At 56.7% G+C, this 16,726-nt stretch overlaps 1 protein-coding gene across 1 annotated transcript in view; it reads left to right on the forward strand.

Moving 5' to 3' along the window:
* Positions 1–16,726, forward strand: part of ABLIM2 (actin binding LIM protein family member 2) — a 106,027-nt gene that overhangs the window by 21,676 nt on the left and 67,625 nt on the right. The window contains 3 exon segments of the mRNA XM_021100956.1: positions 6,665–6,780; positions 13,393–13,519; positions 16,243–16,336. Coding sequence (XP_020956615.1) covers positions 6,665–6,780; positions 13,393–13,519; positions 16,243–16,336 — 337 coding nt within the window.

Below are 16,726 nucleotides of genomic sequence, written 5' to 3' on the forward strand. Positions count from 1 at the left end.
AGAATTTGCCTACTGGAGCCTTGCCAAGGCCTCCATGCTGGGGGTCTCCGCCTCCCTCTGCCTGTCACTCCTCCATGCTGCCCCCATGGCCTCCCTAAGAAAGTCAGAGCCTCCCAGCCTGGCTGAGAGGGGCTGCACGTCTGTTCCAGGCCCTTCATTCATTCACAGATTCATTCATTCATCCAGGTTTTTTAAGCACCTACACTGGCCAGGCCTGGGCTGGCACTGATGACTTGAAACCCAGACCCTCAGGGCACAGCATCTGAAGACACTGCAGGGTGGCAAGAGCTGCCTCTCCCACCTCCCCCGCTCTGCTCCCCATGGCCCTGCTGCATCCCAGGCCCCAAACCCTTCTCTGGCAGCATGTCCCAGAGCTGCTTGATACGCGTGCCGTGAGGGCTGGGGCTGGATCCGACTCTGGGTGTGCGGTAAATGATGGCTGGAGACAGACTGAGCCCCTAGCCCTCGGCAGCAAGGCTACGCCCAGCTCCCCTCTGTGCCCTGCACCTCTGGGGCTTGGGGAGAGGCCAGCAGGCAGCCTCCCCTGAGTGGGCATCCTCCTCCCCTTCCTCCCTCCCTCCCAGCCCCCTAGTCCCATCGCTCCCCAGGGAGATGGAAACCCCAGAGTATCTTCTGCTCTGTTCTCTGGCTCACCACACCCAGTTGAAAGAGGACTCTTTGAGTGTTGTTCTTGAAGCAGGCTTCAGCAGTTACAGTGTGTGCTGTAGACACAAAACGGGAGCTTTTGTCGGTGGCGGGGAGGACTGTTGATGGAGAAAGGAACAATGACAAGGGCCGTTTCTAACCAAAGAGTCCTTGTGTGTCCCTGCAGTGTGCATGGGTCCAAGTTCCACTCAGGAAGACTTCAGTGTTTGATTTCGGGGCATGTGGCTCGGAGACGAGGCATGATGTAATCACAGTGGGTTTGAAAAGTCACCTCTAGGTCAACCGTTATTTAAGAAATAATAGCAGACAGGTCTGTCACGCTGGAGTAACGAGAACGGGTCTTATCCCCCACTGTAAACAACTAGAAAACTGGGCAAAATATACAAAACAACCATTTGGGGATGCTGGGGCCCGGGCAGCCCAGGACTAACAGAGGGAGGTGCAGGAAGGGACCCCCGTGACTACCCGGCTTTCTGCCTGGAGGCTGTTTCTTGAACCCCAGGACAGGGAAGGGCCAAGTACAGCCTGGCATCCTCCCTGAGTTAGGGGACAGTGATGTAAGAGACAGGAGCAGTGTAGCAGAGGGGAGAGAGTGATGCAGAATGAGAGCTCAGGAGAGCCACATACAGGTTCCTTTGAGTCTTGGACTGAATGCAAACCACGTAGACAGAGAGGAAATTTCACAGGGTGGGGCAAAGAATAACCAGGTTGCTGCAAGCTAATCACTCCCACAATGGGGACATTCACGCTCTGGCCAGGCGGAAGCTCCTTGCTGAGCATCCAGGCCTGCCAGGGACACCAGAATGGTCATGCCCTATTAGCGAGACTGAGAAAGCCCCCAAGTGGAAGCTGATGTGAACCGGTTCCCAGAACAAAGCTCAGCAAGATCGTGCTGGTCTACAAATGAGCTGACTGCTGCCAAAGCAAAGTCTAACACTCTTTGTCAAAGAGAAGAGAGCCCGAGGACCAACAACGTAAAATTAACACTGTCCAACACCCATCAATTGTGACCGGTCATGAGAAGAAGCTGCAAAATGGGACCTGGGGCCAGAAGGAAAATCAGTCAATAGCAACAGACCCAGAAGTGAGATCCATGGGGAAACTAGCAGACAATGACTTTAAAGCAGCTGGAGTAAATATATTTAAGTATTTAAAGGAAAACATGAACATAATATAGGACCATTGTAGAAAATATGAAAAGAAACCACAGGGTAATTCTAGCAATGAACATTGAAATTTCTGAAATGAAAAATTCCCTGAAAGGAATTAGTGGTAGATTATGTATTACAGAGGAAAAGACGGATGAACAGGAAACATGTAACAATAGAAACTAGTCAAACTAAAGCAAAGACGGAAGAAAAGACTGAAAACTATGAAAGGAGACTCTCTCTTTAGATATAGATCTTTCTAAGTTGGAAGGAGAAGACCAAGGCAATGGGGAAAGACTGAAAAAAAATTGAAGAAATAATGGCTGGAAAACGTCCAAAGTTGATAAAAACTCTAAACTCACAGATCCAAGAATCTCAGTAAACCCTAAGCAGAATAAATATAACAAAAACCTACCAAGTCCCTCATAATAAAACTTCTGAGAAACAGTATTAAGAAGAAAATCTTGGCATGCCCATCATGGCTCAGTGGTTAACAAATCCAACTAGGATCCATGAGGTTTCGGGTCTGATCCCTGGCCTCACTCAGTGGGTTAAGGATCCAGTATTGCCGTGAGGTGTGGTGTAGGTTGCAGACACAGCTCAGATCCCACGTTGCTGTGGCTGTGGTGTAGGCCAGTGGCTACAGCTCCAATTAGACCCCTAGCCTGGGAACCTCCATATGCTGTGGGTGTGGCCCTAAAAAAGACAAAAAGACAAAAAAAAAAAAAAAGAAGAAGAAGAAGAAGAAAAAATCTTAAAAGCAGCAAAAGGGAAAAGAAAAACCATTCTGTACAATGGAACAGAAGAATGACTGCAGACTTCTCATCTGAAATAATGTGCACCAGACGACAATAGAGAGCTTAGAGGAAAAAATTTATCAGACAATTCTGTGTCAAGGCCCCACCACCCCTGCTTCCAAAAAGGCTCTCAGAAATGAAGACTAGACCGTTATAAAGGGTATGACATTTCTTTTGTGGGTGATGAAAAATGTCCTCAAACTGTGGGGGTTTTGATTGTGTAGTCACAACTCTGAATACACTAAAAATCATTGCCGTGCACACAGTGAATGCTAAGGGCATGTTCCAGAGAATGTGAACAAAGTGATGTCAGCAAAGCTGTCACACAGAAAGATGACGGCAAGATAAAGACTTTCGTAGACACGCAAATGCTAAGAGGATTTGTCGCCAGCAAGACCCACACTGCAGTCAAGTTAAAGGAAGTTTTGCAAGCTGAAGAAAAACAGCATCAAAAGAGATGAAGAGAATGCAAAAGCAAGCCATCAACTGGTAGCTAATGTATATCTGGCAAAAGACTGTTATCTACAACATATAAAGAACTTCTACAATTCAATAACAAGGAGATCAAAAAAACCAATTAAGGAAGTTCCCATCATGGCTCAGTGGTAACGAATCTGACTAGTCTCCATGAGGATGCAGGTTCCATCCCTGGCCTCACTCAGTGGGTTAAGGATCCAGCATTGCCGTGAGCTGTGGTGTAGGTCACGGACATGGCTCAGATCTTGTGTTGCTGTGGCTGTGGCGTAGGCTGAAAGCACAGCTCCGATTCAACCCCTAACCTGGGAATTTCCATATGCTGCAGGTGTGGCCCTAAAAAGACAAAAAAAAAAAACCCTATTAAAAATGGGCAAAAGAATTTGCAGCAACATGGATGGAACTAGAGACTCTCACACTGAGTGAAGTAAGTCAGAAAGAGAAAGACAAATACCATATGATATCAGTTATATCTGGAATCTAATATACAACGCAAATGAACCTTTCCACAGAAAAGAAACTCATGGACCTGGAGAATAGACTTGTGGTTGCCAAGGGCGAGGGGGAGGGAGTGGGATGGACTGGGGGCTTGGGGTTCGTAGATGCAAACTGTTGCCTTTGGAATGGATGAGCAATGAGATCCTGCTGCGTAGCGCTGGGAACTATGTCTAGTCACTGATAATGGAGCCTGATCACGCGAGAAAAAAGAATGTGTACGTGTGTGTGTGACTGGGTCACTTTGCTGGACAGTAGAAAAAAATTGTATTGGGGAAATAAAAATTAAAAAAAGAAAAAAAAGATTTAATACGATTTAAAAAAAAACCAAATACATTGACAAATGTGACTAGAAAAATTCCAGCTCTGCACTTGGAAACTGCGTGCAGGAGCCACATGACTTTTTAAAAATAATGTGTCTTTACGGAAAAGTAACCTCTTGTCGCTCATGCTTTTTTTTTGATACCGAAACTCCCTGGCTAACATAAACTCTAAAATAATATACTCAGGTGCAGTACCATGATAATTAAACTTTTCATTAAAGACCTTCAAAGAGGAAAAAAAAAATGGGCAAAAGAGTTGAACCGATACTCCACAAAAATATGTCCAAATGACCAACACGCACATGAAACGGTGATGGAATCAACATCACTAGTCGTCAGGGGGGATGCAAATTAAAACTCACTAAAACGCCGTCAGACATTCTCTGGAACAGCTGACAGCAAGGCAATGGATGATGTCAAGGGACGTGAGGACACGAGGTCACTGGTGGGACGGCAGCCTGGCGCCACCTGTACGGAAGGCAGTCTGGCAGTTTCTTGTCCAGTTAGACACGTGGTGAGCCTGCGGGCCCGCGACTCCCTCCGAGGTATTCACCCAGGAGAAACGAAAGCACACGTCCACACAGACTTGTCAACAAACGCTCTTAGCAGTTTTATTCACAACAGCCCCAAACTAGAAAGAACCCGAATGTCCTGCCGTGTGAGAGGAACACATCCCGGGGCTCATCTGGGCGAAGGATCAGCACTCAGCCATCAAAAAGAGCGAACCGTGGTGTGTGCTCCCACCTGGATGGATCGTAAAACAAGCAGCAAACAAGACCTCAAATGTGCGATTTCTCTTCTATGTGGTTCCAGAAAAATCACCTGATCCATGGGCCGGAAGGCTCATCGTGGCTTCCTGGGGCCCGAATCAGGGGGGCGACTGTGGACAGTCACAGCAGACTTTTTGCAGTGGACAAAAGGTCCCGTATCACGACTGTGGTGTTGGTTACATGAGTGGGTACGTTGGTGAAACTATTCTTCGGGAAAGCTGGATTAATGAAATAAGAGCTACCATTCATTCAGCCCCGCCTGGATTCCAGGCAGTGTGCTAGAGCCTTCCAAGCTGCAGGTCGGATGGAGGGAAGGTGGGCGGATAGATGAAGAACAGCCTTGAGACACAGGGGTTCTTGGCCTCATTTTGCAGGTGAGAAGCAGGAGCTCGGTTAAGTTACTTGCTCTGGGTTCCACTCAGATCACAACCAGGAAAGGCAAGGGACCCCCACTGTCCCAGAACCCCCATGACCAAGGCGACTGCCAGACACTCAACAGGAGGGAGGCAGACCACAGCACTAACCCCACAGGACAAGGTGTCAGACAGCTGCCAAGGCTCCGGAGGCACAGCTGAAGGACTGGGGAGCGAGGGACAGTCTCAAACGTCTGAGGAGGGGGCCAGCTCCGCCTCTATTTGTCCTTGGCCTCCTAGAGCCAGGAGGACCGGCTGGAGGGGCCCAAGAACACACTTGCTGAATGGACCCAGGGCCCTGAGTGCCAGCCCCACAAAGCGAGAGCTCTGGCAGGGCTTCTGGAAGGGAAGGCACAGCAGGCTATTGTGTTGGAAATCTCTGCTTGCAGAGTCAGGGCTGGACTGGAGTTGGTATGACCCGGGCAGGCCCTGCGAGGAGGCTGGGCAGGCCGACGCAGCTGAGCTAGGCCTCCTGGGGGCTTCTGTCTGTCACTGACTCACTGGCTCATTCATTCACTGACAGTGACCTGGTCTTGTCCAGCGCTGCAGGAGGCAGGGAGGAAAGAGCAAAGGCTTAAGCCAGAGCACGGGCATCGGCTGGGCATCAGATCATTCAGAGACTCTACCCAGACCTCAGGCTCCTGCCCAGGCTGAGCTGGGGAGGAAGTGGCCCAGTGGCTGCTGGGAGTTTAGTGGCAGTCAGTGGCCTGGCCCTAGTTCACCAGATGCAGGTGCTAACCCACCTCTGTCACCAGCGGGTGGGCCGGCTTTGCTGCTCCCACCTCGGGCAGCCAGGGCCATAACCTCACCTTGCACTGGGCTGGGCCTAGGATGCAACAAGTGGGCACCTGCTTTGGATGCTGAATTGAAGGGGACACCAAAAACTCAGTTATTAATGTAAACGATATTTTAATGTGGTATTTTAAAAACTGAAATTAGTGCCCAAAAAACCGTGATGAACAGAAGGCCAGACTTTCAAATAAAAAAGGACTTCAGTGTATAGTCTCATACACCCTGTGCCACAGCCTTCTGAGAACCCTGGGCAGGCAAATCATGGCACTTTGGAGCCAGACGGGACTCGGTTTGCCTCCGGTTCTAACATGCAGCAGCTGTGTGTCCTCGGAAAAGTTACCTGCCCTCTCTGATCTTCCATTTTCACACCCGTAGAGAAAAGTGAAGCAACAACCAACTCGGACAGGCATCTTTTGGAGGCTCCCAGGCTAGGGGTCCAGTAAGGGCGCCCTTGTTGTGGAGCTGACAGGGACAGAGCATCCTAGGGGCTCAGAGGAGACAGGGTTGGAGGAAGGAGGCTGGCGATCAAGACTGCCCGGCTGGCCACCATGGGCAGGCGCTGGGCTGGCTCCCTCTGCTCCTCACCATGCATCGTGACTCTGCCTGCCGGTACTGAGGACGCCACCCGGGCTAAGCTGTCAGTGACCAGCCTGAGGTCGCCCAGCGGGGCCACAGCAGCGCCTGGATGGAGGGACCTGAGCCTGTGGGCCCCGAGGAGGTGGGGGCCTGGTGGCTTGGATGGGGCTCCCCGCTGGTCCTGGCTGGTAACGTGCTGTCTTGTTTCAGGTCGCCCTTCCCTCCCGGGGACCGAGTGACCTTCAACGGCAAGGAGTGCATGTGCCAGAAGTGCTCCCTGCCCAAGTCAGCGGGCGGCAGCGTGCACCTGTCCCAGGGCCTCTGGAGTAAGTAGGTGCTGCGTGGCATGGCGGGGTGGCCTCGGCCGTGCAGGGGGCCTGGTGGCAGCACTGAGACCTGAGGCCTCAGCAGTGGGGACAATAACTGTGGGTCAAGTAAGGAATGGGACCGGGACCAGGCACTTCGGGGGCGTCCTGCCCCCCAGCCTTGCCTGGGCTCCGCCCCCCACCCCATATGCCACTCCTGCTTCCAGCCTGGCTCTAGCCCACCACCTCCAGGAAGCCTCCCGGCCTCCTTCTGGTCCTCTCCCTCCAGCACCCGCGCTCACCTGCCCACAGTTCATCGCAGACCATCGGGGCCCTTTGGGAGAACCCTCCGGAGCGCACTGAGCTCTGGGCTCCTGTGGCCAGGGACTCTCGGGTTAACTGCTCTGTCCCCCAGGAGCTGGGCCAGCGTGTGTGTGCAGTGGATGCTCAATACATGCTTCTTGGATGAGGCCAAAGGGGGTGGTTAATGTAGAAGAACAAGTACCAGGGGTGTGTCTGCAGGTCGTGGACGTGGGGTGGCGGGAAAGTGAGGCGGGAACAGAACGGCGCTGGCCTTTCCCCGAGTGGGTGGCTCTTCCAGAGCCAGAGACAGTGCACAGGGAAGGGAGCCCAGCGCTCCAGGACCTGCTCCCACCACGCTCCCCCTGCAGAAGTGGGGTGTTCAGAGCCCACCCTGCATGCAAGGTCACTGTGGCGTCCCCAGTGCCAGGGCCACATATCCTGGGACAGCAGAGGGGTTTCTACTGGTTTCCAGAGCTACTCCGTGCTCACACTCCACCCTCTCTCCTGTGTTAACACCTTTTTCCCGCCCACCTCCGGCTGCGCTGAAAGTCTGTACAGAGGACTTTGCACGTCCCACCTCCCAGGAGCTGAGGGTTGGCTTCAGGGACTGGCAATAATTTTATCTGAGAAATGAAGCCAAGTCTTCATCCCTTGGGGAGGCAAGCCCACAGCAGCCCCCACTAGTGAGGCTGTGGCTTTTCGGCTGCTGGGAGTGTTCTCCATTCAAAAAATTTCTTCCAGCTGAGGTCTGGATTGACTAAATTGTTGAGAATTTGCTTCAACAGACAGTACTACAATAATTAAATCTGAAAGAGAAATAAAAAACCACAGCAAAATTTGAAAAGGTGGGGATTAGTTTGAACAGTTTGTCCAGAGCTTCCTGGCAGCCATAGTGAAAAGGGTAAATATGCCCAACCACAGACTCATTATCTGAGACTTTTTTTTTTTGAGATTTTTTTTTTTTTAATGTCATGGGCAGAATGGCTGCCCTTTCCAAATGTAAAATATTTTAAAAATTTTAAAATATCAAATTTGTGTTTTCAAAGAGCCAATGCTCCCCTGACCCCCAGATAGTCTAACAGTATACCCCTTCCCCCAGTTCATGGTGGTAATCCCCAGCTTTGGACCTTTTTTGTGCCTAGAAAGCATTCAGCGTTCATCACCTGCTCTTGGACTCCGTGTGGATGTCTGCAGAGTCTTCCCAACTCCTGCTTCCTTTTGTCCACAGAGCAGCCTTGCCAGGCAGGAGTCCCTCCCTTCTTTCTTCTACAGGAGTGGTGCCCTGAGCCTGGCAGGAGCAGGGTATGTTCTGGCTGCCCAGTGTGCAGCTGGGGAGAGGTTCGAGCCAAGGCCTTTAACCTCCAAAGCAGGAGAGCCCACCCTGCTGTGACCGAGAGGCTTTCCGAGAGGGTGGACTTTGTTCTGAGACTTGGAACACAGGTTTCAGTAAGTGCATTGCAGGGAGGGCACTGTGACAAGAATGGGGAGCAAAGATTGGGCACATGTGCCTCCTGCTAGGGGGCAGCCGCCACCCCTGTGTGAGTAGACAGGGGACTGCAATATGAGAGCAGGTGGCAGAGCCATGCCAGGGAGTTCCAACCGCATCCTGGAGGCAATGAGGAGCCATAGATGAGCATGGAGGGAGGTCGTGCCACCGTGGGTTGGGAGCGCCAGGAACGTGAGCCTGAGCGGTGCGGTCTGCCTGGCCGCCGCGGTGGCTATGGAAAGGGCACAGCCCTCCTTCCAGAGCAGAAAGCTGCAAGTGGCCGCAGGGGGAGCGGGAAGTGGCTGACTGCTCTGGAGGGAGTTAAGCTTGGTCCCAGGGCCCTGAGCATCCCTCCTCCAGTCTCTGGCCCGAGCCCGTTGCTTAGTAACAGGATAAGCACTATTTGCTGGACGCCCACGCCTTCCCCAGGGAGGGATGCCCCTCCTCCTGGGTGGCCAGCATCTCCCTTGGTGCCTGAGACTTCCGTGCTGCTTCTGCCCTGGGCTGCCTCCCCACGGCCCCAAGGGGTGGCTCTCCTCCCACAGAACCCCTTTGCTCCCATCCGGGCTCCTCCCAACTCCCCAGCTCTGCCGGTTGGAGCTGGTCCCAGGGCAGCCCTCGGGGAGGCCCAGCGCCACGCCAGCCGGGGGCAGCTCTGGGCCTGGCTGCATGGGGCCTTGCCTGGGCAAGCTGTGTCACCTCTCTGGGCCCTGGGAATGGATGTGGGGTCGGCGGTGGGTGTGAGTGGCGGCCTGGAGGGGCAGCTGGGAGCTGGGATCATGGGGCCTTGGAGCAGGACAGGGTCAAACCCGGAACCTGGGGTCACACTCGGAGCTGGGACCAGGACGGGGTTACACCCGGAACCTGGGGTCACACTCGGAGCTGGGACCAGGACGGGGTCACACCTGGGACCTGGGGCCACACTTGGAGCTGGGACCTGGGTCCCACCAGCGTCAGGACCAGAGTCACACCAACCAGAGACCTGTGTGTGCCCTTGAGGGGCTGTCCTAAGGCCGGGGCAGGGTGCCGAGGCCTGGGCAGGGTCCTGAGTTCCAGGCAGGGTCCTGGGGCCATGGTGGGATTCTAGGGCGCCTGGGTGTGGGGTGGGGGTCCTGAGGCCAGGGTGGGGTCCTGATTCTGGGGGAGTCCTGAGGCCTGGGGGGTGGGTCCTGAGGCTGGGGAGTCCTGATGCTGGGGTGGGGGCCGGGGCGGAGTCCCTAATGCCTTCTGAGATGGGTCCTCACACCTGGGCGGTGGCCTGGTGACCTCTGTGTCTTCTGCCCGCGTGAGGCTGCACTGTTCAGGTGCCCGGGGGTGGGTGACGGGACCAGAGCCCCAGCCCCCCTTCTGGAAATGGGGTGAGCGTCTCCTGCAGCCAGGCTGCGAGGTTAAAGGAGAGGGTGAGGTGGAAGAATGGGTGGGGGCCGGGCCCTGTGGGAGGAGCAGACATGCGGGCTGTTTAGTGGGGTGCAGGGGCTGCCTCGTGGGGGCCCTAGCACACCCCGCCCCACTGACTGCAGTCAGGGGTTGAGCTGCCAGCGCGGAGCACGTTCTGTCTTTCCCAGTGGCTGCTCGCAGCTCCTCCTGCTCAGTCCAGGCTCCTTAGAGGGATCGCAAGCCAGGCCCGGAATGTCTCAGGCACTTTCAAGAGTCGGAGCCGGTCGGTTCCTCCCTGTCCGAGGTAACCTCAGATCAAGCCTGGAGCCCCCCTCGGCTCCCCAGTCTGGTTAAATCTGGGGTCGGGGTGAGAGGGGTCTGAGTTCATAGCTGGGGCTCACAGAGACTGCCTGGCACATCCTGGATTCCACAAAAGTTAGTGGCAGAGCTGGGCCTTGAACCTGTGACCACATCTGCTAGAGGTGGCCGCCCAAGGACACCCCTGGGAAGATTCTGGAAGGCTCATGCTGGGGCAGAGCCAGGCTCAGGGTGCGAGGGCATGTGGACGACAGGCTTTGGCCCTTCCTGGTGACCTCTGCCCAGGCAGTGGGACACTCCCTCAAGGGCGTCCCACTCACTGACAACGATTTGGGCCGGATTCGTCACAGACGATTCCACTGCCATTTGCAAAGCCGCAGGAGGCTGTGCTGAGCTCCAGATGTGCTTAGAAAATGAGGATTGCCGTTTCCGTGACAACGGTCCCTGCACCTCGCTCTGGCCTCGGCATCACTGCTCTCTGTTAGAGACGCTGCCGGAGTTGATGGGCATGAATGGGGGTGCCGGGGCCCCCCGCAGCTGCAGGTGCCGGGAGCCTCGGACCCCCCGGGAGGCACTGCTGAGAGAGGAGGCGGCAGACTCGGCCATCTCTCCGGAGGTCTTCTCTCCACAACATCAGTAACAATCAGTGTTGGGCTTCACGTGACTTACTCATCGATCCATCTCCTCCTTCACGCCACGGGCCTTATCTGCGGGCTCTCCCTGGCCGGGTAGGCTGGTACTGTCCTTATCCTCATAAAGCGTGTCCCTGTTTTAGTGGCGAGGAGAGGGGAAGGAACTTGATCACTGTCACACAGCAGTGAGGGCAGCCTGACTCCAAGTCTGTGCTTCCAGCCACTGCTGCGCCCTGCCTCCCCAGGCCTGGCACAGTCCAGTGTGGCCTGGGTCTTTGCTTTGCCCGTTTACAGGGACTTGAACGGAGGTCCTGAGTGGGCTTTCTTGATTTCGGCACTGTGGACACTTGGGGCTGGACAGCTGTTTGCTGTGGAGGCCGGCCCGTGCCCTGGGGGTTGGTGGGCAGCCTGGAGCATGCCCTGCCCCCAGTTGGGACCATCAGAAGTGTCTCCAGAAGTTGCCAGATCTCCCCTGGGGGCAAAATGGCCCTGGGCGGGAGGCGCTGGCGCAGAGCTTACCACATGCGCCCACGGTCACCTGCTAGGTGACAGCATGGAGTTGCAGCCACATGGATCCAGCGCTGTGGGCTCTGCTCTGCTGGGAACCGACAGAGGGGGCGGGGGGAGCGGGTCCAGATGCCCCCCGGACTTGAGATGCGGGCTTTCTCTGGGCTCCCTGCGTTCTTTCCTGCTCACGGCCATTCACTCGCCGGGCCTCTCCTGCTGCCCCCCACCTGGCTGGGCCCGGGGCCCTGAGATGCGGGGAGGTCACCTCCTCCCTCAGCCTGGACCTTGGGCTTTGAGTCTTTTCTGAAGTCGTATGGGGGTTTAACTGTGTGATAAGTGAAGACACGGAGCGTTTGACCAACAGTTTTGTGGACACTAAATATTTTTTATTCTTAAAAACATCGCGCCCCTGGGCCTCTGCCCAGAAGGACAGCAGACCCGGTCAGAAGAGCCTCTGGGGAGCATGCTGGGCCCCGGATGGGTCCTGGCAGCGCCAGCACCTAGACATGCGGGCTTTGCTGACTTTATGCAAGATCTATCACCAAATATGACCCCCCCGCCCCGCCAGCAGGAAATAGGGCTCCACGCGGAGAGGGGAGCAGCTTGCCCAGTGGGACCCGGAGGAGTCGGGTGGGACTCGGAGCCAGGCCGGCTGGACCTGGGCCTCATTCTTTCATCTTGGGTAGCGGGGGTCCTGCCCGGCCTGTGAGCCCCGGGCTGAGCCAGGGGCTGTTGAGTCCCTCAGGGCCTTGGGGGGGGGCACTTACCAGACACCCCTTCTTCATCTCTGTTCACAAGGGCCCTGCAGGGGGCCCCAAGGCCCCACCCTTGTGGTGGCCCCGACACACACGGATACACAGGGACATACCACACACACACACATGCAGACATTCAAGACACATAGAAGTACACACAACCATGCACAGACAAACATACATGAAGATGGACAGACGCAATGCACATATACACACATTCACACATGGATTTACATACCCACACACAAATACAGTCCTGCCGGGACACACACTCACACAGGATACATCCTAGACACACACACACGCAGATACACTCATGCACACACATCCATGCCCACAGCCACATACAGACATGCTTGTCTGCACACAGATACTATAGTCACCAATACAAGGGCAGGTAATCGGACAACACGTGCACACAAGACACACATAGACACACTCACATGCAGACATGTTCACACACACACACATCCACCCTGGGCAGGTCGTGCTGCCGGTCTCTGCCCTTGACGTTGCCTGGCCTGCTCCCCCCGCCAGTCCTTCCGCATGCAAGGCATTGGCTGTGGGAGCCCCCAGGGGGGGCTGGAGGGACCCCGAGGCAGCAGGCCTGTGCCAGAGCCCAGAGGCCTGTACTGAGCTCCTGGGGGGCGGCATGAGTGAGGGTCCGGAGTGGCTGGGCAGGGCCAGGGGAGGCTGGTCAGGGGCAGGGACCAGGCTGGAGGCCACAGGAGGGAGGCACAGGCCACTTGGGGACAAAGGTGCTGCCTGGGGCCTGGCTCCAACCTCTCTAACTCAGCACCTTTCTTGGGGGGTACGGTTAGGTTCAGAGTCCACCTGCCAGCAGAGGAGCACAGGCCTGCAGCCGTAAAGGCCCCCTGCTGCCGGGGCCCCGCCCCCTGGGGCAGCCCCGCCCCAGGGTCCACCTCTTCCCGCCCACATCCGCTGCCCCTTCCCGCCCACATCCGCTGGACGGGGCCTCTGTCTGGTTCCTCCTGTATCCCCGCCCCCTGCGCGCCCTCGCCACCTGCTCATGGGCCAGGCTGCATGCGGCCCGCGCTCAGTGCGTGCAGGAGTGGACGTCCCGAGCTGTTTTCTGAATGCTCACGCTGGCCCTCGTAGAACAGGGTCCTGCAACACCCTCGGCGGGACGGTCCCTTCCGTCGGATCCCCAGCCGGTTCTAACTGCCCGGTGGGGTCTCAAGTCCCAGGGGTCCCGCCCCCGAGGATGACGTCTGTGCTCTGTTCCCTCTTCCAGGTTGCGGGGGCTGCGGCGCAGAGATCAAAAACGGCCAGTCTCTGGTGGCCTTGGACAAGCACTGGCATCTGGGCTGTTTCAAGTGCAAGACTTGCGGGAAACAACTGAACGCCGAGTACATCAGCAAGTGAGTGGGCGGGGCCGGGCGACCCTCACCTGGGGGCGGGGGGCGGGGCTCCTCCACGTCTGCCCCGCACCTTCTGCCCTTCTCCTGCCCTCCTGCTGCTCCATCTGTGCCAGGCGGGGAACCGGCCGGACCTGGCATGCTTGTCCCACAGCTGTGCCCTCTCCCACAAGCCCTGCTCCCTTGGTGGGTTTCGCAGTGACTCCCATGTGATTCTGTTCATGGAGACAGACACCCCCCAGGGGTCCCCCCCCTGCAGAATCACCCCCCACCCCTTGCTGCCTGATCCCCTGCAGAACGCAAAGTGGACCTCAGCGGATGCCAGCAGCGGAGGGAGGAAAGGGCTGAGCTAGCTAAGGTGTCACGAGTGCAACAGCAGAGCCCTGTCTTCTGCAGCCGGGCCATCAGGCAGCTCCTGTTGGCGGACACAGGGCCCTGGTGTGTGGTCAGGAGGGAGCTTATGCATATCGGGGCCTGAGCAGGAGCAGCTGCTCTGCCTCCTGCGAGTTAGGAGGTTTTTCTGGCAAATTCGATCAAAGACATGCTAGTTCTTGATACTTTGAGGGAACAGAGCCATCACAGGAATTGACTGGTTAAAAAATACCTGCAATAAAACTGCACGGAAAATACCTGCCGGAAACACACACGTCCGTATGCGGGCACACACCGATGTGCACAGATGTGTGCCTGAGGGTGCGTGCACACTGGGGAAATGCGAATCTGGCTGCGTGCATGCGTGTCAGTTTCCTGGTGGATCTTGTGCTTTAATTCTCCGCGGTGTGACCCCTGGGGACACCCGAGGAAGGCTGGCCTGGGCCTCTCTGCATCGTTTTTACATCTGCATCTGGGTGCACAGTTACCTTAAAATCAAGCATCGCCAGTGAAAGCCCCAAAGCAAGACGAGCCTCTCTCCAGGCTGGGTGAGGTTCTGGCCACATCGGCTTGGACCTGCCTGTGTCACAGGCAGGGGGAGGGGTGAGTGAGAGAAGAAGGCAGCCTTGGGGGCAGAGCCCTTAAAATAAAATCGAATAATGCCATAGCCCCGCTTGCCCAGACTGCCTGTGTGGTACCTAGCATCCTCCAGAACCGCCCCAGAGTTCCTGGGGAGGGCCCGTTGCTGTTGCCATGGAGACGTTGTCTTTAACCTCCTGGGCTTTCTGCAGGTACAACCATCTGTAGGACCCTGAGATCAGGGTTTTTGAAAGTGGCTCCTAAGGGCCCAGTTTACATGTTCCTTCTGTAGAAGAGGGGGCTGCTTCCTTTCTGAGGCTGCAGTCAGACAGGCGGGGACCCCACCCCAGACCCCCCCCCTCCTGCGGGCATCTGTGTGACCCAGGCAAGGTCCAGAGCTTTGAGGAAAAGAGGGCGCTTTTCGCTCTGGCCTCCCGACAGCTTGAGAAAACTGACCTTCTGTTGGCAGCTGAGCAAAAACCAAAACCAAACTGGGATGACCATGGCGACCTCAGCAGCGCTGGGAGGGGAGATATGGGAGTAATGGGTGCCCCCCCCCAGTGCCCCTTCCCCCCCGCAGCCCTGCCTGACAGGCCAGTCACCTCCACACCCAACCCCTGTGGGGGCCAGGGGCCTAGGGGACAGCCCTGGTTGGCAATGCAGCGATAATGACAATGGCCTCAGCCACTGGTTGGCGGGTGGCTGCCGAATGCCAGATGCTGGCACTCGTCTTTTTAGACCATACTCTTATCTCTCCCATTTTACAGATGGGAAGTGGAGGCCCAGACAGCTCGAGTGACAGCTGGCACGGGGTGTTTGAGTGCAAGCCTGTTCACGTCCCTAGCCCACCAGCCCCACCCTCACCACAGCACTGGCACCGCCTCTGAGCCCTCCCACCCCATCCTCATGACCGCTGGTCCCGTTGCGTTGAGCCCGTAGTGACAATTACAGTGGGCTTGTGGGGAGCTCCTAGGATATCCTAGATACCGCACAGCCTCGTGCCTGCATTGGCCTCCTTCAGCCACCTACAGACTAGCTGTCATCTGACACTTCCGTTGGGGGGTTCAGATACTCAGGAGCCGTGCCCCAAACTTGCCTGATTCCCCAGCGCCACCAACCGCGCCTGGCGCGTAGCAGGCTCGCTGTCGACGTGTGTGGGGAGGGTGGACCTGTCACCACGTAGCCCTCCTGCTCCTTCCTGCGTGCAGCCTGACACCCCCACCCCTCGTCTTCTGGGGGCGGGGAGCTCCTGCCCCTCCCAGGGGGGGGGGGCTGTCCCAAGGCACATCTGCCACCTGACCTCCTGTCACTGTCAGCACAGGCCTTCCACCTGGGCAATTATAGTCACACTCCCCCATGGGCTCCCGTTTTTCTCGGGCGCCCCAGGCTCCTTTCAGAAGGAGCAGGAGCCGCCCTAAGAGTAAATAGGCCATTTCCCACCCCAGATGTGGAGCACTGGCCAGAATGAGCTGGAAGGAGGAGCCGCATCTGTGGAAACGGCTTTTATTCCTTGGGCTCAGCCTCTAGAGCCCTCTGCCGGCCCCTCACTCACCTCCTGCACCTCAGTTTCTGCACCTGTGAAATGGGACGATCTCAGGGGTGTTTCTCATAGGGCTGCTGTGATGACGGGGCGGCTGTGCCCCCTGAGGGCCAGGGAGGATCTCTGGAGTAGGAGGGCGTGGTGCTTGCCCCTTGGACGTGGCCCCTCTCATGGGCAGGGGCTCGGGGGCGGTCCTTCGGTGCCCCGCCCGTCCTGACGCCCCACTGTGTTGCAGGGACGGGCTGCCCTACTGTGAGGCCGACTATCACGCCAAGTTCGGGATCCGCTGCGATGGCTGCGAGAAGTACATCACTGGACACGTGCTGGAGGTAAGTGGCTGGCTGGTCCCTCGGCTGTGGGCACATGGCTCTCGCCCCCTCTGGTCTGTCTGTGGGGGCCTGCCCCCCCCCCGGGAGTTAGCCCTGAGAATAAGGAGGGGGTTCTCGGGGTGTCTGACTGGGTGTTTGTGCAGGAATCCACACCCCTGAGCTCCCGCCCCCCTTCCCCCAGCCCTGCGAGAGTTCGCCTGCCGCGGCCCTCCAAGGCCTGCCCAGTGAGGGCCGCCTCCTCCAGGAAGCCTTGCTGTGATGCTCTCTGGCCTGTGCCTTCTACAAGGTGACAGGCAGGTGGGAAGGACTTGAGATCCTGGTTCAGCCCTTGGTGTCTAGACGGAAATCTGAGGCTTGGAGGCTTCAAGTGTGAGCCTGGGAGGCGGGACG

Source organism: Sus scrofa, chromosome 8 (assembly GCF_000003025.6).
Source record: "Sus scrofa isolate TJ Tabasco breed Duroc chromosome 8, Sscrofa11.1, whole genome shotgun sequence".
Classification (NCBI taxonomy): Eukaryota; Metazoa; Chordata; class Mammalia; order Artiodactyla; family Suidae; genus Sus; species Sus scrofa.